Here is a 25083-nt window from a genome sequence, read left to right on the forward strand (position 1 = left end):
AGTAGATTCTAAATTCTCCCAAATTGCAGGGTTCTAGGGTTAGCTTTAAAAATGTGACACAATAAAATTGATGCTATGTTTTTTTTAAGAAAGGGTGGTTCCCCGTGTGTTACAGGCAATGACATCTGTGCCAGAATGAAGCTCCAAAGGATTGCTATTCTGTTGATTCCTTTGATGTGGGAACTTGCTGCATCTGATTTTTAAAAAAAATATTAGGAGCAAAAGCAGGCTGGTTTAAAAAGCACAATGGTATTTTTTTTCAATACTGGCATTTAGCATCTCCACAGGGCTCTGGTATCAAGATAACTCGAAGTTACAGAAAATGCCATTTGTAATCTGCCCAACCGACCCTATGCTCTGCAATGAATTTTACAACAATTCAAAAATTTGAATAACTAAAATAAAATGGAACTCTTCCAAATTCACATACAGAAAGATAAGTCTGGTCAGAAATTTTGCACATGCATAAATTTCTAAGCTAAATGAAAATGTGGCTCCCTGTTGGATTTGGTGTCTCAACCAATCACATGGTGTAATCAGCTATACAGTGATGGAAGATCCCAGGTTTAGCTGCTATTTGATGCTGAATTTGACCTTCCTGGGTGTGCAACAGAAGGGGCATTGCAAACTAGAGAAGTCGCTCAAACTATGTAAGACAGCATGTGAGCAGGACTCCCATTGAACTTAAGATGTTTACAGTAGGTAGTTATTCAGCCCATTATGCCTATGCTGGCTGAGTGTTAGAGCAGTTTGAAACTGCTCCAACTACCCCCTATCTCCACAGGGTTCTGTTCAGAGCCTGAAACGTGTCCTAGGCCTATCATTAACGCATGCAAAATGTCGATCCAACACAACCAAATATGAAGACAGGACATATTCTGTGGGGACACAGAAGATCCCGTTGAGAAATGAATGCTTTTTATCTCTTCACTGGAAAGTCAGGCACAGCAGAGTCCAGTTTGCAGGCCTGTACATTTTTATCTCTGTTCGTCTTCATGTATCCTTTAATTCAGCATATACACTCTCTCATTCTGTCAAAATGTATAACCTCATATTTATGTTAAGTTGAATGTCATTTTTTCTGCCCATTCTGCAAGCTTGTCTTTGCAGTCTTTGTCAAAACCTCTTTGTGTTGTCAGCACATTGAGATTGTGTTCCCTTATACTCCAGTCTAAATCGTTTACATACATCAGGAAGAAAAGTGCAGCCAGTGCTGACTTCTGTGGACATCATTTCCAATCTCATTCTAGGTGGCACCCAGCTACCCCAACTTTGTATCCTACAAGCCAACTTTCTATCCACGCTGCCACATTTCCTAATACTATGCACCTGAATTTTACTCATTTCTTTGTAAGACACTTTCTGCAAATCCATTTAATGCACTTCTCTATTTCAGTTTTCCAGTGAATTGACCATCTCAAACATTCTGTTAACTTTACAAACTTTTAACTTGTTTTTACCATGGATTGGTTCACTGGTCTGCACTCTAGGGAGCTGGGATGGACTCCAGGGACTGAATCACTGTGTCCTGTGTGATTCTGACTCTAGCACCCATACTGGCTGTCCTTGATTTAGCCCATGTATTTCTGAACGCTATAATATGATCTTGAATTATCAAACTATAACCAATGGTTGTAATGTAATGTCACTAACTGTTGGATTGATTTGCTGCCCTTCATGCCACTGTATCTGTGGTGCAGTATATGCTTTTGATCCATCTCGAGTTGTGTTTCTACATAAACATTTTGTGAGTTGACACTTGAGTACAGTAATGCCAAACTTAGTGCTGCATGTGTTAGTGAAGGTTTTTATCCTTTTTTTGCCATCAAATGCAAAGGCTTATTGTCCAAAGTGTAAAAGATTTGGACTGTCCACAGCTTCTTGGCAACTGCAGCCAGTCGGTCAGCCTGATTTGAAAAGTTGTATTAGGGCACACCTCGGTTTCACTACATCCCTATGAGAAGCATCTTGTTATCATGGCTCTCAGTAGACGCTGTGTTAAATGGAGTGCAGAGCTTTCGCTGCTTCCACTTCCATGCTGTCTAAGCTGTTAGTCTCATTTGTGCTGGTTTTAATCCAGGTTATTCGCTGTGACATTTTTCATTGTGAATCTAATCAGCTTAGTGTGGTCATGTGCTTGACACGAATAAGCTTGAATGTGGTGGTTGTCTGGTGCTGCCAGAACCAACACTTGTTTTTAGGTGGCTATACAAGTTCCATGCTTCGAAGACAACCAGAAATGGCTGTGGATGCAAGGAATTGTCTTGCGAATATTTTAAAATCCTATTCTTTTTATTGATGTAGCTCTACCCATCTTGATTTTGTCATCAGTCCAAGGCCAGGTGTAGAGTGAAACTCACTCTATTCTGTCTTCACCCCAATCTACAGAGTGCCGATATGGTATATTCTCAGGCCCTCTATGGCTGCCCAATGAATGCCAGTATGGACAGTTTGACATGCTGTATTCACACTAATTATGAAGTTCCTTAGAGTTGGCAGAGAGAACATTTACATCTCCATGTTTAGACTGGAAGTTAATGCCATATTTTAATCTTTTCAAATTTAGAGGTGGGCGGGGGAGATGGGAACTCGGCCAATTAGTGCAGTATGTATTGTGACGCTAAGTCATTCTCAACAGGATGGTCTTAGGCTTAATCCCTTCAGGAAAATTAATTCCTCAACAAGGACTGATTCTCTATATTATAATTTTCCTTTTCCTTTGTTCCACATTTGGTGATGGCAATATCCGAGGTGAGGTTGACTATCTGCAGACCTCTGTAATTGAATGGAGAACTATTGTGCTCTGATGACAATTACTATGTGGCACTTATCAAATGAACCATCGGAGGAAGTCTCAACACTGTTGATGCATTCTGTGCTGCCCAGAAGTACAGGTTGAAGATGACTGGCAGAGAGAAGCACAATGTAAAGCTATTTTTAATGTGGTTACCCTGTTTAAGTTAATTTTCCTTTTGAGGATCAGGCTACATTAAAGGCAGCAGAAAATGATAGAAAAACTGCAACAGAGCAGCAGTTGGGTGTTAGTGAATTTTAGCAACACGATGGATGCTAAAATTGACCAGGGGCAAAAGAGGGAAAATCTACATGTAACTCCCTCCTGACTAGTACCCAGTGCACATGTAATGTTGGCTGATGCTTCAATAGCTGTCTGACACTAGAACGTTGAGGTGAGTTGCCAGCATCTATCAGAAACCCCAACGTCAGTCCATGCCTTCAAGAGAGTGGGGAATACTGACAGACGAGTTTGAAGATGTGGTCTGCTGGTCTCTGGAAATTGTGCTAAAGCTCTGGTCGAACATGTTATATTTGTCGCACTTTTTATTTTCACTGAATTGCATTCCATATTCCATACCGCTTACCCAACACTGGATATTTGGGGTATCTAATTTCTGTACCTTTCCTTTCCCCTTACTCTAGTGTGTTCCATGGGAACCAGTACCAACAGGTTGTACAGTGCTCTGGCTCCAACTTTAACCGATAACAGAATACCACAGCCACAGGAGTATGGTGTAGAGACAGACTTGGAACCCGTCGATCCAACGGACCCCAAAGATCTCCTTAAAGAATGCCAGAAGGTCCTTGAAAACCGTCCACCCAGACTCCATCGAGATTTTTTGTATCTAAAGAAAAGTAATCTTGCCAATGACTCTCGTCCAATCAAAGTCCTGCAATGGAACATTCTAGCACAAGGTCTGTCATTTTTAGTGTTAAACCGGTTGCACGAGTAGTGAATTCAAATGGGAAATATGGTGAAATTTTAATATGACAAGCCTGTTAAATTATAACTCTTCTCACCTGAAGATGTTACCTCTTGTAGGAATACTGTTCCATATTCAGTGCCAGCCTTCCGGTTGCTTGCCTGAATGGTTAACGTATATGTTCGAACCCAGGCAATGTTAAAATGCTATTTGCCAACACTGGGTATCACAGACCATATCTGACCCAGTTGTTGCCTGACATTCATGTAGGTTTTCCAGCAGGGACACTGCATGGTGATTTTATTTTAGATTTAGTTTTCCTCCTTCAATTCTAAGATGCTAATGTAAAGAGTAACAACCCAACTCTGCCCAGCTAAATTAGCATGAACAGATGTCCAGTTCTTGACCCCCACCCTAGTCCCCTGGATCCAGAAAGTGGGTGCCGACAAGTTATCTGAGCATTTAGGCTTCACTGCTGAGCACGAACCTGTGTTCACATCTTGTTCAGGAGTGTATGAGGGGCTGTTTGTGAACAGTATATATTTCAACAGAGCAGCAATGCTGTTTTAGATCTCAAGAAACCTCTGTAAAAATGCCCTTAGGGGAGATATTGCTGTAATGGTAATGTCATTGGACTGGTAACCCAGAGGTCCAGACTAATTCTCTGGAGACGGGTGGTGGAATTTAAATTAAATTAGTAAATCTTGAATTGAAAACTATTCTCAGTAAAGGTGACTGACAACTATCATCTACTGTCGTAAAAACCCATCTGGTTCACTAATGCCCTTTAGGGAAGGAAATCTGCAGTCCTTACCTAGTCTGGCCTACATGCAACTCCAGACTCAGTAAAGTGGTTGACTCTTAATTAATTACCCTCCTAAATGGCCCAACAAGCCATTCAGTTTCAAGGGCGGTTCAGAATGGACAACAAATGCTGGCTTTGCCAGCGCCACTCATACCATATGAATAAATAAAGGAGGTCCTATGGTATGATTTGTCTCTCACGTTGATAAATAATCCCTTGATGAGGCATGCACTCGATCTTACCACCATGTTCAAAAAGGTGCAATTCTTAAATCATCTGTACAGTTTTTCCACAGGGTTGTAGTTCATATGCAATTTAAGCTTGAGTCATAAATAATATCCAATGAGCTTTTCACTGTGGCAGTGAAATAACCTGGACTTACTGCCAGGATCCGTGCTCTACTTTGAATGGGAATATATATATATATATCTGAGCCCAGTAAAGAAGGTGTGACAGGGTCCAGTTCACTTAAACTTAGTGCTGGAGCCAGAACATGGATGAGGTGCCTCTTTGGTTAAACACACACATTGCTTTCTCTGCAGTGCGGTAGCACTGGCCAATTGAGAGATCTTCCCCTTGGTATGGCTCTGATACTGGTGAATGGAGCTTTGAAGCTGTAACAGGACAGTGTATTTTATAGCATTGAATTATGCTTTGTCCTTAATGTAAATTGCATGTGTTGTACTATCTTCTCTCTAGAGTTGTAATTTGATTTTTTTAAATGTGGATTTAACTTCTAATTTTGATTTCAACTCTTCTCTCATTTTGATGCAGCTCTTGGAGAATGGAAGGACAATTTTATTAAGTGTCCAAAGGAAGCTTTGAACTGGTCAGAACGTAAATACCTTATCCTGGAGGAGATTCTGACGTACCACCCAGATATCTTGTGTCTGCAAGAAGTGGACCATTACTTTGATACCTTCCAGCCAATTCTCAGTGGGTTAGGCTATCATTCAACCTTCTTTCCTAAGCCATCATCTCCTTGCTTGGATGTAGAACATAACAATGGGCCAGATGGATGTGCTTTGTTTTTTCTGCGGGAGAGGTTTGAATTGATTGATAGTGCCACAATTAGACTAGCAGCCAGGATGTTGCAGACCAATCAAGTGGCTATTGCCCAAACCCTCCGGTGTGTTGAAACCAGCAGGATGTTTTGCGTTGCTGTTACACACCTGAAAGCCTGTAGTGGTTGGGAGCGGTTCCGTTCATCACAAGGCTGCGATCTGCTTCAGAATTTAGAAAACATCACTGATGGTGCTGGTATTCCCCTTATTGTGTGCGGAGACTTCAATGCAGAGCCCACTGAAGATGTTTACAAACAGTTTACTAAATCCAGTTTAAATCTGAACAGTGCTTACAAGTTACTGAGTGAGGATGGACAGTCGGAACCTCCCTTCACAACGTGGAAAATACGGCCCTCGGGCGAGAGCTGCCACACATTGGATTACATTTGGTATTCCCAACATGCATTTTGTGTGAATAGATTGCTGAATTTGCCCACAGAGGAACAGATTGGCCCTAACCGCTTGCCATCGTTCCACTACCCTTCAGATCATTTGTCACTTGTTTGTGAATTTAGCTTTCTGGATCAACTTGATGCATGTTGACTCATTTCAAACTGTTAGTAAAAGAGAGAGATTTAGTTGATACTGAATCTCCCCTCCTCTCCCTTGGACCAATGATGCCATCATATGAATATTTTGAAGGCAGGTGTCCCCTTGGACCAGGGTTGTCGATAAATGCTCCACTATGCTCATGTGCAATTAAGTATTTTTTTGCAACCCCAGATTGAAATGCCAGTAAAGATTTAAGGAGTTTCTTCAAAGCATTTGCACACACTTCTTGGAAGGGCTTTGATTAGTTTCTCATTGAGTGTGGTTACTTTCAAATCAATCCTTAATGCATGGCTTGCTTTGCATTTTATTTCTGAAATAAACCAAGGGCCAGTCTCGTTAAGTTGTGATTTTGCATGCCGAGTTATTAGTTAACCTGCATTTAATCCCTCATGCTGCAACTGACCAAAGGGAAAAGGAAGGCCCACTACACTAAACGTTCTCCAACTATTGTTGGGCTAAGTGTGAATGCACAAGTATAAACAAATGTTAACCAAAATTATTAGACTGCAGTTAAATAGTACTACATTGAGCTGTTAGCAGATTCCTTTTATTAAATGGCTCTAACCAAATACGCAATTTGTTGTAAACTTTTTGATTCTAATTTTGTGCTTATCAAGGTGGTGTTAGAATTATTTTATTCTAACACCACCAGGGGAAAGGAGCATTACTGGCCAGGACAGCATTTGTTGCCTATCCCTAAATGCTTTTGGGAAGGTGATGAGCCACTGCTGGTGCAGGAACATCCATTGTGCTGTTAGGTTTTGGGTCTTTGATCCATTATGGAACCTATTTCCACTGTAGCTCCACCAGATAAAGTAAACCCTTGCCCACCTATTTATTTCCCATTTCCCTGTGGTCGAGATGAATGAATTTCAGCACAAAGCTGTGCTTAATTCAGCAACTTCATTTTACATAAGACCTTTATAATCAGCATCCAGAGGACACCTTCACCTAGCAGGAATGGCTGGATTTGAATTCAGATTCAAGAGGTGAAAGGCCACGATCAACTCTGTGCCACAACATTCCCCTCTTAATCCTATATTTTCACTACTTCCCAGCATGTCTTTCTAAATGCCTCAGTAATCCTGTTCTTTTGGGGAAAACCTTTCGATATTGTTAAACTGCAGTTAATCTGATTTGAGGAAGTAGTTTTGGACCCTGAAGGTACTAACCATTGTAACTTGTGCAGTAACTTTTCAAAAACTTGTATTTATAGTATTTGGGTTAAAAACGTTTTGGGCCCAAAATGTTACGAAAGTCTGGAAGTCAGTTAGCAGAGAAACCATTTCTATGTGGTGTCATATTGTCTCCAATAAAATTAATAAGCCTATTGAAATAATGGACCTGGGAATATCATACCTACTACCACTGTCAGCAGTAATTGTTAGGCTGATGCATTGGAAATACTTGAAACATTTGAACTAGATACCAGGAGTAACTAATTTTTCCATATTTTGTTGTTAGTCTTGTCATCCATTCACATGAAATGATAGCCACTATCATTAATTTAAACAGTTAAAGTTTTCTTTCCAAGATTTATTTTTCACGTTCCAGGTGCAATTGAAGATAAATGCTGGCATCCCAAGCACAAAGAAAACTTCAAGTTTTTAAAAAAAACTCCACTGTGCTACTCTGAATTGATTCAATGTAATGACAGTTCAAAACAATTTTTAATCAAATAAAAGATTTTAGAAAAACGTGAAAGAAAGTTGTATATAAATATTAGCCTGGTATTTAGTTCTGTCTTTATAGTATAGAATTATTTTATCTTTTACTCTACTCCTCTTTGAATTGGTGTCCTGGATATGAAATGAACTAATTGAAAATCTGCCATAAGTGTCGCTAACAATTCCAAAAACACTTATTTATTTCTGCAGCTTAAAATGCAGGTATTTATTGTTTTTGATTTTTATAATGTACCATGTGTATTAAGTATGAACATTTCTTTGGGTTCAAGAATTTCAGTTTCAGTTAATTCACCATACATGGAACTCCTTTTTCTGTGTTGTACTGACCCATGTTCGTTCAATAATAGGAACTAGAGTTGGTAGTTTTGATCAAAGGCTTGTAATTACAAATTAAAATAAATCAATCCACTATTAATCTCTAAATTCAATGTTTGTTGATCTTTAAGTTTAGTTTATTGATTAGTGTCACAAGTAGGCTTACATTAACACTGCAATGAAGTTACTCTGAAAATCCTCTAGTCGCCACACTCTGCACCTGTTCGGGGACAGGGGGAGAATTTAGCATGGCCAACGCACTGAACCAGCATGTCTTTCGGACTGGTTGGGAAACCAGAGCACCTGGAAGAAATCCAAGCAGACACGGGGAGAACGTGTTGACTCTGCACAGTGACGCAAGCTGGGAATTGAACCCAGGTTCCTGGCACTGGGGCAGCAGTGCTAGCCACCGGGCCAAGCTTTTAGAAAACTTACTAAGGTGATTCAGAAATTGTGAGTGAAACATTACTGCTAAGTTATCTGGAAAATCATTTCTGGTGGCTATTCGGAGCAGTGCAGGACTCATCAACCTCCCACAGAAGTTGTGTTAGGGAGAAATCATACTGAAGTTACTGCAGATGCTGGAATCTGAAATAAAAACAGAAAATGCTGGAAAATCTCAGGTCTGACAGGATCTGTGGAGAGAGAATAGAGCCAATGTTTCAAGTCAGGATGACTCCATCAGAATATGCAGAACAACATAGCTAATGTTGAATTATTGAGAACATAATCAGACTTCAGTTTTCTTTTTGGATCTCAACCAGCAGTGCAAACCTGATGCTCAGAGTAGCATTTAAGATGAATACATTTTGGGCTGGTGTGGATTGAGAATAAATGGCAATGTATGAGACAAATGAGTGCAGATTAAACACTGGTGGAGGAGACACTTTTTAAAAAATCATATTGGGACAAACCCTGCAGAAAACTACAGCCGAAGTTTACTCTTGTACCTTCAACAGAACTCCCAAGAGAATTGTGAACGCCACTAGTTCTACTGCAGTACTTACGCCATTATCCTTTTCTCAATTGCCAACAAATAGTTCTGGTTAGATACCATATTCTATGTTCCAAAAGTTAACAGGATAAGATTTCTTCTCACCTGCTCTTGATCTAAAACACTCCCTTCAGTTGGCAAGAAAGCTTCCACTTTCCTCCTGTACTGTCCAGTGAATCTTGGAACAGCACTATTTCTCTAAGCACTTTACAGCCTTCCAGACTCAATCTCGAGTTCAACAATTTCAGATCTATGACTTTGGATAGAAGCTATTGGTAATGATCCTGCTTTTCTCACTTCAACCATCAACCTGTCTCCATATTTCACTTTTTCCAATTGATAAAGTTCTGAATGATCTGAAACTTTCTCTCCAGATTTGCAGTATTTCATTCCCGTTTTAAACCCATATCAGGTTTGGTACCCTTATGCATTTTTCTAACACAGTAGAATCAGTTGGAAGATTACTGCTGGGAGCAATCCCTTTTACAAATGACTTGAGGCTATGCAACATTCATTTGCATAGCCAGGAAGAATGTGGACATAGCTTCCATGCATTTCTTCCATTGCTAGCACAATTGAGAATTCATCAAGAAAGGATGAATGGGTTCATGTTTGAGGTACAGACCTTCCACCTGCACATCTGACACAGGGTCCTCATATCTGAAGCACTGTCAATCATTCCACCATTTCCAGCTCTCTGATATTGACCGACACCTAAATCAAGGACATAATCCCACAAAAAAACAAGTACTTATCCCACTATTCAATGAGATGATGGCTGATCCTAACTGCACCCTCTTGCACCATTTTTGTAGCCCTTGGTGTCCAAATGTTTTGACCATCTGCAGCCCACTGGAGTAGAGCATTATCCTAAACTCTCAGGAATGTTGACTTCGTCTGTTCAGTCTCATGCAACAATCCCCTCATCCCAGCTACCAGTCTAGTGAACCTTTAGTTTCCGAAGGGAAGTATTGCACCCTTGCTCAAAAAAGGGCATAAGAGTAAACCCAGCAATTATAGCATAGGCAGTTTAACCTTGATGACAGGAAAGCTTTTAATGATAATCTGGAACAAAATTGTTACTGAGACAAATATCAAAGAAAACCAGTGCAGATTTGAGGCAAATTATGTCTAACTTGCTGGAGTTTTATTTTTGAGGGTAATGTGTTTGTGGACTTCCAAAAGGCTTGATGAAGTGCCACATAATAAACATGCCAACAAAGCCATTGAAATAAAAGGAATGGTGGCAACATTGATACAAACTTGGTTGAGTGATAGGAAACTGGAAAATGAACAGTTGTTTTCTGAACTGGGCAGAAAGTCATGCCGTGGAATTCCCCAGGGGACAGTGCTAGGATCACTTTGTCTTGATGTATATATTAATGACCTACAATTGGGTGCACAGAGCAGGTTTTCAACATTTGCACATGATAGATAACTTGGAAGTATCATGAACTGTTAATAGGACAGTGATAGACTTGAAGAGACATAGGCAGGAGTGAGAGATGGCAGGTGAAATTTAATGCAGAGAAATGTGAAGTGAGGCATCTTGGTAGGAAGAATGAGGAGCAGCAATAAAGGGTACAATCCCAGAACAGAGACCTGGGGGGTGTTTATGCACAAACCATTGAAGGCGACAAGGCAGGTTGAGAAAGTGGTTAAATAGGCTAGCAGGATCCTGGGCTTTATAAATAGAGGCAGAGAGTTCAAAAGCAAGGATGTTATGACAAACCTTTATAAAACTCTCATTCAGCTTCACATGGAGTATTTTGCATCCAGTTGAGCACCACACTTTCGGAAGGAAACACTTCGAGAATGATTCCAGGGATGAGGGACTTCAGTTACACGGATAGATTGGAGGGGCCAGGATTGTATTACTTAAGAGAAGGTCAAGAGGAAACTTGATCGAGGTACTCACAACCACAAGGGGATCTGGACAGAGTACGTAGAGAGAAAGTGCTTCCATTAGTGGAAAAGGTCAAGGATCAGAGGACAGCAATTTAATATGATGGACAAAAAATAGCAAGATGAGGAAACACTTTGCAGCAAGCAATCTGGAATGCAGTACCCGAGTGTGGTGATACAACTGAGGCTTTCAAAAGGGTGTTGGATGAACATTTGAAAACAAGTTGCAGAGCTCCAGAGAAAGAGCAGGGGAGTGGAACAAACTAAGTTGATCTTGCCAAAACTTAATGGGTCTGTGCTGTAAGCTATGATTCTGTTAACTTTGTGATTTGTGTACAAGGGCACAGGTCCCTCTGGATCACTCTCCAACTTATTACATCACCACTGCTTCATTCTTGCCCACTCACTTAACCTGTCAATATTCCTTTATAGCCTGAGTACCCTTCACTATCTACTTACCCACGTGTCTGTACCAGCAACAAACCTGGGAAAAATTACCCAACTTCTCACCAAAATACGCAAAGTAAATAGCTAAGGTCTTGCAGTATTCTGTTAGTTAAAACCTACAGAAAATTACACAGTTACACCTGTTTTTTGACGATTAAGCAAAATCCCTAAGCCATGCTGATATTAGGTACTGAGCACTAATAGTGTCTGATAACTTCTGTGGTGTTCTTTCACAATCTTTTCATGAAAATCCAAATATATTGCATCCACTGGTTCCCCCTTATCCACCCCATTGGTTCCAACCTCAAAAAATAACAGACTTGTCAAATAAATTCCACTTCAAAATGCTTTCTAAGTGCCCTCTTACCCGTCTCAATCGAGTGTTAGTGACATTCATCGAAGTCAGAATGTGATGCCCAGGTCTGGATTTTCATTATGCAAGCAGGAAATAGGAATCAGCACACTTTGGAACATGAATACAACAAAATAGAATATACTTTCAATGTTCAAACTAACAAACATTTTCAGTCAGAACACTAGCAATCTCCCTAACCAATCATTAAGGAGGGAGTTTCATTACCAGAATCCAGTTTTAAATAACAGGGGATTAACCTCTTGTTTCTGGGTCTCAGACCCCACCCCTGGGGTTAACTAATGGGGCAACCAGTTAATTGATTCTGAGATGGGTCTCGAGTCAATTAATGGTCATGGGGGAAGGCACAGTGGGGAGCCAACTGAACTGTGGGCCTGATAAAAAAACTATATTACTGTGGCTGCTTTTTGAATATACTCGAGAGAGAGATAGATTTACACAATGTCCCAGCAAAGCCCAGAAGTCTGGCTGCCTACTTTGGGGTAAGGTGGCTTCCCAATTATCCTCAACATCCTTTATTCCCTGCTCTTCTGTGCAACCCCCCCTCCCCAACCCTCCATGTTACTAGGTGGGTGCCAACACATGCACTTCCTGCTCACTCTCTTTGCCCGAGGCACCTGTTTTCCTAAGATCTCTTCTGCACTATTCACCCTTTTATGGGTGAGGTAAAGACGGCTATAACCGTGTCCCCACTCTGCTCACAGGTACATTCACCTGGTCTGCCGCAGACAGTATGTGCAGCCTGTGCACCCCCATGAAAATCCACCCCCCCCTCCTCCCTCCCTCCTCAAACAAGCATCTCAACCACCTTAATTGGCCTTATTCTGGGATCACGATGCTGCCCCAGGTTTAGCATCCTGACTAATCAGGTGAGCTAGCCTGGGAAAAGGCAGTGATATGGGGTCACAGGAAACACACCAAACAATACTGCCTGGATAGATATTTCCCTTCCCGAACCACCTGCAAATGGTGGCAGGCCCTCTTCCCTCCGTTTTGCTTGCCAATGAAAGCCTCAATCTTCAGAGCTCTCCCCTCGTGACCCCCATACCTCTTATACAAAAGTAGTTCTGGCCCCATCAAAGTTGCTCTGCCATCTCTCTCAGATTTTTCATTATGACCTTCCCCCACCCCCCAATCCAGAAATATGGCTGGGATCAGGGTGGTGAATATAGGCCCCAGCCCATTACTAATCACGGTAAGAAAATTATTCAACCCCCTAGCATCAACAATTCTCCTCCAAAACAGCACCATTGGTTTCCTTCTACTCAAATTCCTGCAAGTTTATGATGATGGCCATTTGAAGTGGCAAGCAAAATGGCTGCTCTTAGTCCGAATGGCTTCAACGGTAATGTAATAAAGTTGAGTGGAGCATCCCATGTGTTCAGATTTGGTAGTGCAATTGCCAAATAATGGGCCTGATTTTACCATAACTTCGCGCCCGAAATCACGATAAAGTTGGGCGTCAGGCCTATACCGCGACCTGCACCCGATTCGGAGCAGATCGCGGCTTTACCGACACCCGATTCGGGCAATCGGGCGGCTCGACGATTTAAATGCATTTGCATGCATTTAAATCGACTTGATGAACCGCGCGCCCAACCCTACCGCCAAATCCCACTTTACCGTCTTCTGGCCCGTTCCGCATCCGCGCTGTAAGCGACCTGCAAAATAAAAGTCTGAAGTCGTCGCTGCAGCCTCCAAAGAGCGGAGTCAGAGCATGCAACGGCTCTCTGACCCAGCTCCTCCTCTGGGGGGGGGACCCAGATTATCCTCTGGTTGTGGGGGGGGGGGGGCCAGATCATCCTCTGGTCGGGGTGGTGGGAGGGACCCAGATCATCCTCTGGTTGGGGGGAGGTCCGCTGCCAATCTGCGGCCGATCGGTGGGGAGGGATGGGGCAGGGGGGTCCGCCGCCACTCTGTGGGCGATTCCTCCTCCCCACCGGAGGAACGAATCCCTCCTGCCGGAGTGGACGTGCGGCCATGCCATCCCACAAAACCTTGGCGATTCCTCGCCAAGATGAAGCAGAACCGGCCGATTCCACAGTGGATCCGCATGAAAACCGGCTACAAGATCAGTACAAGTCCAAGAGGAGACACTGGAGAAGGACCAAGCTGGGCCTGTGAAGGGATACACCATCACTGGTACACTACCAGCCACAGGTTACTCTTCCCTGCGGGGGCAAGAGAGCGGGAGAGATGGCTGTGGCTGGTAGTATACCAGTGATGGTGAATCCCTTTACAGGCCCAGCTTGGTCCTTCTCCAGTGTCTCCTCTTGGGCTTGTACTGATCTTGTAGCCGGTTTTCATGCGGATCCACTGTGGAATCGGCCGATTCTGCTTCATCTTCTTAGCGAGGAATCGCTTCATCCTGACTGTTTTGTGGGATGGCATGGCCGCACGTCCACTCCGGCAGGAGGGATTCGTTCCTCCGGTGGGGAGGAGGGATTGCCCGCAGAGTGGCAGCGGAACCCCCTGCCCCCACCCTCCCCACCGATCGGCTGCAGACTGGCAGTGGAACCCCCCCCCCCGACCAGAGGATGATCTGGGTCCCTCCCAACCCCCCCCACCAACCAATGGATGATCTGGGTCCCCCCCGCCCCCAACCAGAGGATGATCGTCAGAGAGCCGCTCTCTCCACTTTCTGCTTTTTTTTTCTTTCGCGCCCGGGCGCGCTGTCAGATTTTTTTCGAACTGCGCAAGCGCAGTTCAGAGCTCCGATCGGTCCGCCAGCGCTAAGCCCCGCCCACAGCGTGAATCGGACCGGAGCCGGCAAAACACGTATGGGCGCGCTGGAAAGAGGATTCCAGGCGCGGATCTATTTGACGCCCGGATTAGACTCAAAATGGTAAAGTCAGGCCCATTGAGTAAAATACATGCGGCAAGGGAAGAGTAAGTTCTAGAGCACTGAATGGCTGTGCTGCTTTGATACACACACTGACTTATGATGAATAGAAGAAACATTTGAATTTGCTAATATCGTGTCATGCCTTTTCTTTCTCGTAAATAAAATCTTCCAATTTGCAACTTCAGCAGAACGTTCACAGAAGCAGCCATTTTAAGCTGTTTTGACAAGAATTCCTTCAGGACAAACAATGCCTGCAAACTTCAAGAACCACGTGTAGTGATATGAGTGTAATCTAACTATTAATTGTCCAGCATGATACACTATGGAGCTTAACCATCTTTAAAAGTAATCAAAACTCCTCCTAGTTAATTTCTGTTGCATACTCTTGAGAAAACTGTTCAAAGCAAACTTTATTTTCAGTTTTCCATTTCTAAAAAGTGGATGGGGTGCACTTGTAGTTTGCTGGTTTTGGGACATAAGTTACAAAACATTTTCTTTCCATCTGTCGCAAGTTGACTTTAAAGAAGATACGTAGACACTAGATATACTTTGTATTTCTTTACCAAAACACAATCAAAACAGGATTCACCGTTATATTTTGGTAAAATCTACTCGAATACACTTTGAAACAAGAGTACAACAAAATAGAATATACTTCAAATGTTGAAACTGTACAAACATTTTCAGTCAGAACACTGGTAATCTCCCTAATCAATCATCAAGGAGGGAGTTTCAATACCAGAATCCAGTTTTAAAAAGCAGGGGGTTCTGAAGGGTTTAACATCTTGTTTTGGTCCATTTGTTTCCGGTTTAAATACTACTGAACAGTGCCTACTGATGAAATCCAATGATACCAGGGTACGAGGGGGCTGGTTACCAGGTTCGTACTGAAGTGCAATGGCGAAACATTAACTTAACTTTGCTCTGGCAATTAACCATGTGTGGTACCCGCCAAGTCTTCGTGGCCAGGCTAAATAATTGAACTAGCCAATACCGTAATATCCCCCGTCAAATGCAACAGAGTTCACCATCACTGTAAACAGAAATTGATTTTTTTTTAATGGATGGATGGAACAAAAAGGATGTTAATTATAATTTCTTGTAACAAGTTTCCTTCTCAAAAACGTTGGGTTCTAATGGCGAGACTTCCTCTTTAACTGAAGTCGGCAGGTTGAGAACGACCCGATAAAAAAAAACCCAGCTCATTGCACAAAGCTAGGCTGAACACGACCTTGAAGTGGCAATTTCTTTTTAAAAAAGCGAATGTTTATACATACATCAAGGCAAAGTGACACAGGCATTATATAAAAAAAAAAGGTTATAGCCAAAGGTCTGTCACTTAACTTGACCACAAACCATGTATCTGGCTGGCTCTAACTACCATAAAATAACAGGTTACTCCATAACAATACTGTGGTTTTATGTGTAAGATTAAAAAGAGCTTTAAACAAAAAAGCTAGTTCTTACATAGCTTATTTCCTTTTTTTTTAAAAATGGAAAAAAACTCAAGCTGTCATTTAACATTGCGCACTAACTGTAATTATACAAATCCTGAAAATACACCTTCATACCCTTCGCTCCAAATAAAAGCCGCAACTTCTATTTCATCTTAATCCACATTCCATTCTTTTTCTGTTTAAAGAGAATTCACTTAGCACCAGTATAAATAAAAGTACTGCGTGCACACAGTGTTATTTAAGCAAAGGTTGGAACACATTTGAAATGCAACAGACAGCATCTAGTTTTAAGAGAGGCAGCATCATCGGCAATTTTCTTGCAAATAAACCAGTCCAACAAACTTCAGGATTGTAAGTTTCCTGGCTAGTCACACATGCTGATGGACTATCAAGACGTGCCAAACGAGTGGTGATTCTGCAACAGGTACATGAGTCATTCTGCAAATAAAAACTGCACTTCAGCTTTTTGGTTTGATTTGAAAAAAAATTCTTTTTTATCATTTCGGGGTAGAGAGCTGGGAGGCAGACTCCTAATTTAAGGTGTACTTAAGGAAAGCTGGTGAGGATCTTGACGGATGTGGAAAACTTACATCGGAAGGATTTAAAAACGCGGGGGTCCAATATAAAACGTCATGGGAAAGACAAGGAAAATTGGAAAACTTTAATTTGGTTTCAAAGAATGATAGACACAGCAGGTCTTTTTTTTTAAAAAAGGATGAATTCAAGTTAGTATGCGAGATATAGGGTTATTCAATTTTACACGGATAGATCCATGGAAGGAAGGTGTGTGCATAACATGGACATCGTCAACCTGGAAATCCTTTCCATACATCTAATTACAGGTGGTAAAGAGCGGAAGAGTTTCCTGATCAACCTCACTGCAGAAGGCAATGGCAAGTCATCCATGGACCAATCCAATGGGAGTCCATGGTCACCAACGCCCTCTTTGGGTACAGTACCTGGAGACGGATGGGAGATTAGAAGGATTGGGTAGAAAGACCTATGGTCTTCTGTCGAAAACATTACAGGGGCTGTAATTTCTTTTCTGAATGATCTCATTTGTAATAAAGCAAAAGACCAGGTCACATTTTAGCTCAAGACCTCAGCTACAATGAGTAGCCCAGACCTACAACGAAGTTGGGAGCAGGTCGCAAATTCTTGACAGCACTGGTGCCTTAAAACCTATGCAACTTTCAGAGGAACATTCCAAACCCAGTCATTGAAATATTAGTGTTTCCAGAAATTCTTAGTGTAGACTTTAAGATGTAGTGAATTGAAACACGTGGTCCCTTTTTGTTGGGTCAATATGCGTTTAATTGCATATGAATTCATTGATATCTCATTTGTTCCTATTCAAAGAGCATCTTTGTCAGCATTTGATGATGTGGCTCAAATCCCACTGTGAAGCATGGGGTGGAAAAATAGTTTTGATACCTGCTGGAAACATTCCTTATCAAAAGTCTCATCTGACAACCTTTTGTCTCTCAAACAAGCTGCACTATTATTTTTCACCAGTCACTGTGGCTTCTGCGTCTGTTTTCACTGTCAAAGGGAGGGCGATGGCTGAGGGTGCGCTGACAACCACCCAGCGAGTCACCGTCTTGCTACCCTCCACTGAACGCTCCTCCTTAATCACAGGTAGATGATGGAGATCTGCTGCCACCTTTGTAGTCACGCCGTCCTGCTTGACCTCTGCCCCTTTGATGACGGCAGTAATGACCCGAGCAGAGCTGTGGCTGGTCGCTTGCTGGGCAGGCATCGCCAGTCTCATTACGGGCGTCCCTCCTGCTATGGACATGGGAGAGAGAGCTCGAATAGCTGCCTGCGTTCCGACGATGTTAATACTACCGGTTGTAGCCAAGCCTGTCTTTGTCTGTAAGTGACACTGGGTGATCTGGGTTGCGGGGATGGTGATGATTTTCCCCGGCTGCATCGTGATTTTGTCCCCATTCTCTACCGTGGCGGCAGGCACCATTGCCGGGATAGTTTGGATAAGAACCTTTGGGGTAGAGATGGTTGTGTTTGCGCTGGTTATTACTGTTGAAACTGGGTTCATTGACTGGACAGCCACCGTAGAAAACTGTTGGCCTGAAGAGGACATTACAACAGGCACTTGCATTGCAACATGAACTGTTCTGCTGCTGCCGGAGAAATAGAAAGAACAAATTAAAAACATCCAACTATTTTTAGACTTCGCTAACACTATGCATTGCTCTTCCAACAGCGTCTGTTTTTTTAAAAAAGACAGCATTGATACTTACATGCAATGGCTACAATATCAATGTCAACTGTGGGTTGTAAATGACAGTTTCCTTTCTCCAAGTTCATAAATGCATCAATTGTGCTGCAAAATCATAGAATCCCTACAGTGCCGAAGGAGGCCATTCGGCCCATTATGCCTGCACTGACTCTCCGACTTACCCAGGCCCACCCCCATCCTATCCCTGTAACCCCATGCGTCCACCCTGCTAATTCTCCTAACCTGCACATCTTGGGACACCAAGGGGCAATTTAGCATGGCCAATCCATCCGACCTGAACAGTTTTGGTGTATGGGAGGAAACCAGAGCACCCGGAGGAAACCCACGCAGGCACGGGAGGGAGAACGTGCAAATTCTACCCAGACAGTTAACCAACGCCAGAATTGAACCCAGGGTCCCTGGCGCGCTGTGCGGCAGCAATGCTAACCACTGCATATGGTGGATTGAACCTAGGCTGAGGGAAGCCATTGGATAAGAGCAAAGATGTAGTGAATATGACCTATGCTTACTATCAAATGGAAGGGCTTCTAAACATTTTTAAGATCTGTAATGCAAACTTATGGAATACTTTCTGTAACACCATTTCAAAACTAGTTTGTGTAGATAACTGGGAGCAGGGTAGTCCCAATGTTAATCCCTCCTCCAGTAATTGAAAACAGGCTTTGATAAATCCAAAACGAGTATAATCAGTTCCAAGTGCCTAATTAGGAGTCAAAATTTAAATGGTATGTTTAATTAGTAAAGAGTTTAATCTGCAAATCAACTTGGATGTAACAAAATGTTATCTTTACTGAATAATTCAACCATCGACACAAGAGTTTGCCACTGAAAGGAGTTGCAGCTGATAATAAACTGCAGCCTTGAATCAATTGGCAGTAAGTGTGCTCCACATGGGCACTGCCAGCCAATCGGAGAGGGAACTTGATGATCACTCTGGGACGACAGGGCAGCACACCATAACCGTAGCATTCAGACCTGACCATTGTTTCATTACCTTTAGCTTCAGGAAGGGGCCATTAAGCAGGTTTATTGGGGTTTAACTATAAAACCTGATACTTACTTGGTTGAGTTTTTTGAAGGGGTAACCAAGGAGGTAGACAAGGGCAGTGCAATTGATGTTGTCTATATGGACTTTAGCAAGGCCTTTGACAAGGTAGCGCATGGTAGGTTGTTGCATAAAGTTAAATCTAACGGGATCCAGGGTGAGGTAGCCGATTGGATACAAAATTGGCTTGATGACAGAAGCCAGAGGGTGGTTGTAGAGGGTTGTTTTTCAAACTGGAGGCCTGTGACCAGCGGTGTGCCTCAGGGATTGGTGCTGGGTCCATTGTTATTTGTCATTTATATTAATGATTTGGATGCAAATATAGGAGGCATGGTTAGTAAAGTTTGCAGGTGACACCAAGATTGATGGCGTAGTGGACAGTGACGAAGGTTATCTAGGATTGCAATGGGATCTTGATCAATTGGGCTGATAAATGGCAGATGGAGTTTAATTTAGATAAATGCGAGGTGATGCATTTTGGTAGATCGAACCAGGCCAGAACTTACTCAGTTAATGGTAGGGCAGTGGGGAGAGTTATAGAACAAAGAGATCTAGGGGTACAGGTTCATAGCTCCTGGAAAATGGAGTCAGTCACAGATGGACAGAGTGGTGAAGAAGATATTCAGCATGCTTGGTTTCATTGGTCAGAACATTGAATACAGGAGTTGGGATGTCTTGTTGAAGTTGTACAAGACATTAGTAAGGCCACACTTGGAATACTGTGTACAGTTCTGGTCACCCTATTATAGAAAAGGTATCATTAAACTAGAAAGAGTGCAGAAAAGATCTACTAGGATGCTACTGGGACTTGATGGTTTGAGTTACAAGGAGACGCTGGATAGACTGGGACTTTTTCCCTTGAAGCGTAGGAGGCTTGGGGTGATCTTATAGAGGTCTATAAAATAATGAGGGGCATAGATCAGCTAGATAGTCAATATCTTTTCCCAAAGGTAGGGAAGTCTAAAACTAGAGGGCATAGGTTTACGGTGAGAGGGGCGAGAATGAAAAGGGTCCAGAGGGGCATTTGTTTCACACAAGTGGCGAGTGTCTGGAACGAGCTGCCAGAGGTAGTATAAGAGGCGGTATTTTGTTTTTTAAAAAGCTTTTAAACAGTTACATGGGTAAGATGGGCCAAACGCAGGCAATTAGGACTAGCTTGGTGGTAAAAAAAGGGCGGCATGGACAAGCTGAGCCGAAGGGCCTGTTTCCATGCTGTAAACCTCTATGATTCTATGACTCGCTTTTTTTCCCCCCAGTTTCCTTATCCACCATGACCTTCCAGAACTATGCCCAGGTATTGCTAGGACAATTTATCCAATACAGCTGGAAAATCTGGCTCGCTCAGTTCTCTGCGCAGAGCTTGATTTACAATGCTCACTGCAGATTCCCAATGAAAGCAGGTCCACCATCCCACAAAGCAGTAAAGCACAAACACAACATGTTCGCACATTTCTATTCACCAGGCTATTCCTTTACCCCTCACACAAAACATGCACTACAAAACAAAGGACAAGGGGGAAATGAATTACTGAAGTCCTGACATTTTTAAAAAAAAATTAATTCATGGGACATGGGTGTCGCTGGCTGGCCAGCATTTATTGCCCATCCCTAGTTGCCCTTGGAGTTGAGAGTCGACCACACTGCTGTGGCTCTGGAGTCGCATGTAGGCCAGACCAGGTAAGGACAGCAGATTTCCATCCCTAAAGGACATTAGTGAACCAGATGGATTTTTTCCAACAATCGACAATGGTTTCACAGTCATCAGTAGATTCTTAATTCCAGAGATTTTTATTGGATTCAAATTCTACTATCCGCAGTGGCGAGACATTACAACATTGCGTGATAACCATGCTCACACTAATAAGATCCAACCCAACAGCTTCAGAATCCTCCTTGTGACACTCTAGTATCTTCTTTCAGCTTCGAGTCACCACAAAGTTGGTTTGACATCCTTCTCCATCTTTTCCTGACCATCACCCAGTCCACTGCATTGAAGTATTCCACCACTGCATCCTTCCATTGGGTCTTAGGCCCTCCCTTTCTCCTTCTTCCTGGCAGTCCATCTCTATCACTCGCCTCAGAATCATGCAGTGCAGAAATAGTCCTTTGGCCTATTGAGTCTGCACCAACAATATCTACCACTAATCCCGTTTTGCTGCACTCGTCCCCTATCCTCAAATATTATATTTCAAGTGTTTGTCCAAATATATTTTTTGAAGGTTTTAAGTTTTCCAGCCTCCACGACATTCCCAAGCAGTGCATCCCAGATTCCCATCACCCTCTGAGTGAAAAACACGTCCTGGCTCACTCCACAATGGATGACCATACCAATTCAATCTCTTCCCAGCTACTTCCTTCGATATTCCCACGATCTTCACTGCCACTGTTAAGTATCATAGAATCATAGAATCCCTACAGTGCAGAAGGAGGCCATTCGGCCCATCGAGTCTGCACCGACCACAATCCCACCCAGGCCCTCCCCCCACATATTTTACCCGCTAATCCCTCTAACCTACGCATCTCAGGACACTAAGGGGCAATTTTTAACCTGGCCAATCAACCTAACCTGCACATCTTTGGACTGTGGGAGGAAACCGGAGCACCCGGAGGAAACCCACGCAGACACGAGGAGAATGTGCAAACTCCACACAGACAGTGACCCGAACCAGGCATTTTAGCAAAGAGAAAAGTAATGAGGTGCCACACGTGTGGGTTAAAGTTAAACACGATGCAGGTTTATTGAGATGTTGCTTGTTCCAGGTCCCAGATGGAAAACCCCGCAAATCCCTCTGCTTGTGCCACTACAGGTCACGTTACACCAGCAGAGATGAAACCACTTTAAATATATCACAACCCCCCCCCCCCCCCCAAGCCCGATGTGCTGTTTCCAGATTTTGTCCTTTCTCTTTGCCCCACACATCCAGCGCAGCAACCACATCTCATTAGGATCTAGTTGTTGACCTAGTTTCTGCTCTTAAACAAAGCCAGTCTTCACAACTATCCCTTTAGGCACTTTCTTGGCATTTCAGCGGTACTTTTCTATCACCGCAGCACTTCTTCCAACTACTCCAACCAGAGCTAATGCATTGCTTAATCTCCATTCCCATTCTTCCATCTTCTGCCACCACAGACCCCCAGCTATTTGAAGGCTGTCACTTCCTCCAGGCCTTCACCAGGAACCCTTTACACCCCAAGCTCATATGTTGGGTCCACATGCAAGTCTGCATTTTGGGTCTTTGGTCGACTGATCTTTATGCCCCTGTATTCCAGCCTTTTTCTCCAGTTCTCCACTTGTTCTCATCATCCCCTCCCACATAGCTCAATGTCACCTGCAAATACCATTGACCACGGCCCTTCCTGTCTTACCCGCTCAGTTAGAACATCCGTGAATCAGGAAGAGCAAGGGGATCAGCGCTGAAATGACAGCTTCTTCATAGCAATGAAAAATGGCACAGGTCGAATGCATCCCATCCGAGAAAATTCAGAATCAGAAACAAGTGGGGAGGCGATGGCCTAGTGGTATTATCGCTAGACCATTAATCCAGAAACTCAGCTAATGTTCTGGGGGACCTGGGTTCGAATACCACCACAGCAGATGGTTGAATTTGAATTCAATAAAAAATATCTGGAATTAAGAATCTACTGATGACCATGAAATCATTGTCGATTGTTGGAAAAAACCCATCTGGTGTGCTAACGTCCTTTAGGGAAGGAAATCTGCCGTCCTTACCTGGTCTGGCCTACATGTGACTCCAGAACCACAGCAATGTGGTTGACCCTCAACTGCCCTCGGGCAACAAATGTTGGCCAGCCAGCAACGCCCAATTCCCATGAATTAATAAAAAAGTAAAATATTTCCCCATGCTCATTCCTAAACCTTACTTTTAATACTTTAACCTCCGTGCCCTCCCAAGCTATTGGAACTGCATTTACACTGGGACATTTACGAACAAAACATGCCACCTAGCAATTACCTCTTGAAAATGACCTTGATTTAATCCAAATGACACTGCTTTTTCAGAACAATAGTCATTGAGAATTTAAATGTGCAAAATATATAGTTCCACGTGTCAAAAATTTGGTCCAGAAAATACACTACAAACCTTGTGCGCGCTTTCCATTTTCATCGACCTGTTGCAGTCACATTCACATCTTTATTCTCATCACACTTCTGCCTCCCTTCCCTTCCCCTTGATCTCTACCACTGGCCTGTGGCTCAGGCCCAATCTCTCCCCTGAATGATGCACTATTCGCAGCTTCTGAGAATGGGGACTGCAATCATATACAGCTCATTTGGGTGAGAGCGCCACGTACAATCGGTACGATAGCACAGTGGTTAGCACTGCTGCCTCTCAGCGTCAGGGACCCGGGTTCAATTCCAGGCTTGGGTTATTGTCTGTGCTGAGTCTGCACGTTCTCCCCGTGTCTGTGTGGGTTTCCTCTGGGTGCTCCGGTTTCCTCCCACAGTCTGAAAGATGTGCTGGTTAGGTTCATTGGCCGTGCTAAATTGCCCCTCAGTGTACCCGAACAGGCACCAGAGTGTGGCGACTCGGGGACTTTCACAGTAACTTCATTGTTAATGTAAGCCATTGTGACATTAATAAATAAACTTTTTTAAAAACCCTTCTAAATCGCAGGTCAAATATCAGGCAACGGGGCAGCACAGTGGTTAGCACTGCTGCCTCACAGCGCCAGGGACCCGGGTTCAATTCTGGCCTCGGGTCACCGTCTGTGTGGAGTTTGCACATTCTCCCCGTGTCTGCATGGGTTTCCTCCGGGTGCTCTGGTTTCCTCCCACAGTCCAAAGATGTGCGGGTTAGGTTGATTGGCCGTGCTAAATTGCACCTTAGTGTCAGGGGGATTAGCAGGGTCAATATGTGGGGTTACGGGAATAGGCCCTGGGTGAAATTATGGTCGGTGCAGGCTCGATGGGCCGAATGGCTTCCTTCTGCACTGTAGGGATTCTATGAACGCCATACATCGCGGTTAACTGCTCAATTCCAAAGAAAATAAATGCAGTTCAATTCTCTTCTGTAATTCACTAGTTCTTGTGTTAGTGTTCCTCAGTCTAGACCAGTGGCACGCCACACTGGTGCGGCGAGAGAGGATGGCAAGTGTGGCGGGAAGATTCAAGGACAATCAAAGAAACATTTAAACATGGTTTAAACAAGCATTGTTTTATACTTTCAGGATGTCCCATGATCATATTATAAAGTAGTTGTGTTTTATGTTATGAATCAAGCACTGCTAGGAGGAGTTGTTTCTTTTTTGTTTCTAATGTATTTCTTATCAATAAAAAATTCGGTGTGGCGCGAGCAAATTTTTATTCCGAAAGTGCAGCCCAGTGAAAAATGTTTGGGAACCACTGCTCTAGACGTTTGATACTCAAATATTTTGCCTGCACCTTTGGACATGTGACAGGATTATAACACTAGGTGGCAGTATCAGAGATAACTTTGACACTGGCAAATATCTCCTGCAAAGCACGTCTGCTACTAAAGAAGCAAAACTATTTTGCCCAAAAGTGCAACTTTGGCAAGGGGCAGGAGGTGGCTGCATTATGTTTCCCCCACTAAATGAAAAGATTTTGGTTGCATGTGTGCAACTTGGGCAG

General features: G+C 43.1%; 2 protein-coding genes across 12 annotated transcripts in view; one reads left to right on the forward strand and one right to left on the reverse strand.

Annotated features, from left to right (window-relative positions):
* LOC144492386 (nocturnin-like) overlaps positions 1-8248 on the forward strand; it is a 28197-nt gene extending 19949 nt beyond the window's left edge. The window contains exons 2-3 of one of the 2 annotated variants that reach the window (XM_078210395.1): positions 3439-3711; positions 5299-8242. In XM_078210395.1, the coding sequence (XP_078066521.1) occupies positions 3439-3711; positions 5299-6131 (1106 nt within the window). In that variant the 3' untranslated portion in view covers positions 6132-8242. Of the gene's footprint in view, positions 1-3438; positions 3712-5298 lie in introns of both variants that reach the window. The other variant, XM_078210404.1, reaches the window with a different exon arrangement.
* A 6851-nt stretch (positions 8249-15099) lies between these two features.
* LOC144492402 (ETS-related transcription factor Elf-2-like) overlaps positions 15100-25083 on the reverse strand; it is a 108067-nt gene continuing 98083 nt past the window's right edge. For 6 of the 10 annotated variants that reach the window (XM_078210469.1, XM_078210442.1, XM_078210459.1 and 3 more), the window contains one exon: positions 15106-18305. In XM_078210469.1, coding sequence (XP_078066595.1) covers positions 17666-18305 — 640 coding nt within the window. In that variant the 3' untranslated portion in view covers positions 15106-17665. Of the gene's footprint in view, positions 18306-25083 lie in introns of all 10 variants that reach the window. The other 4 variants (XM_078210481.1, XM_078210449.1, XM_078210420.1 and 1 more) reach the window with 2 other exon arrangements.

The sequence above is a fragment of the Mustelus asterias genome, chromosome 1, assembly GCF_964213995.1.
Source record: "Mustelus asterias chromosome 1, sMusAst1.hap1.1, whole genome shotgun sequence".
In the NCBI taxonomy this organism is placed as follows: Eukaryota; Metazoa; Chordata; class Chondrichthyes; order Carcharhiniformes; family Triakidae; genus Mustelus; species Mustelus asterias.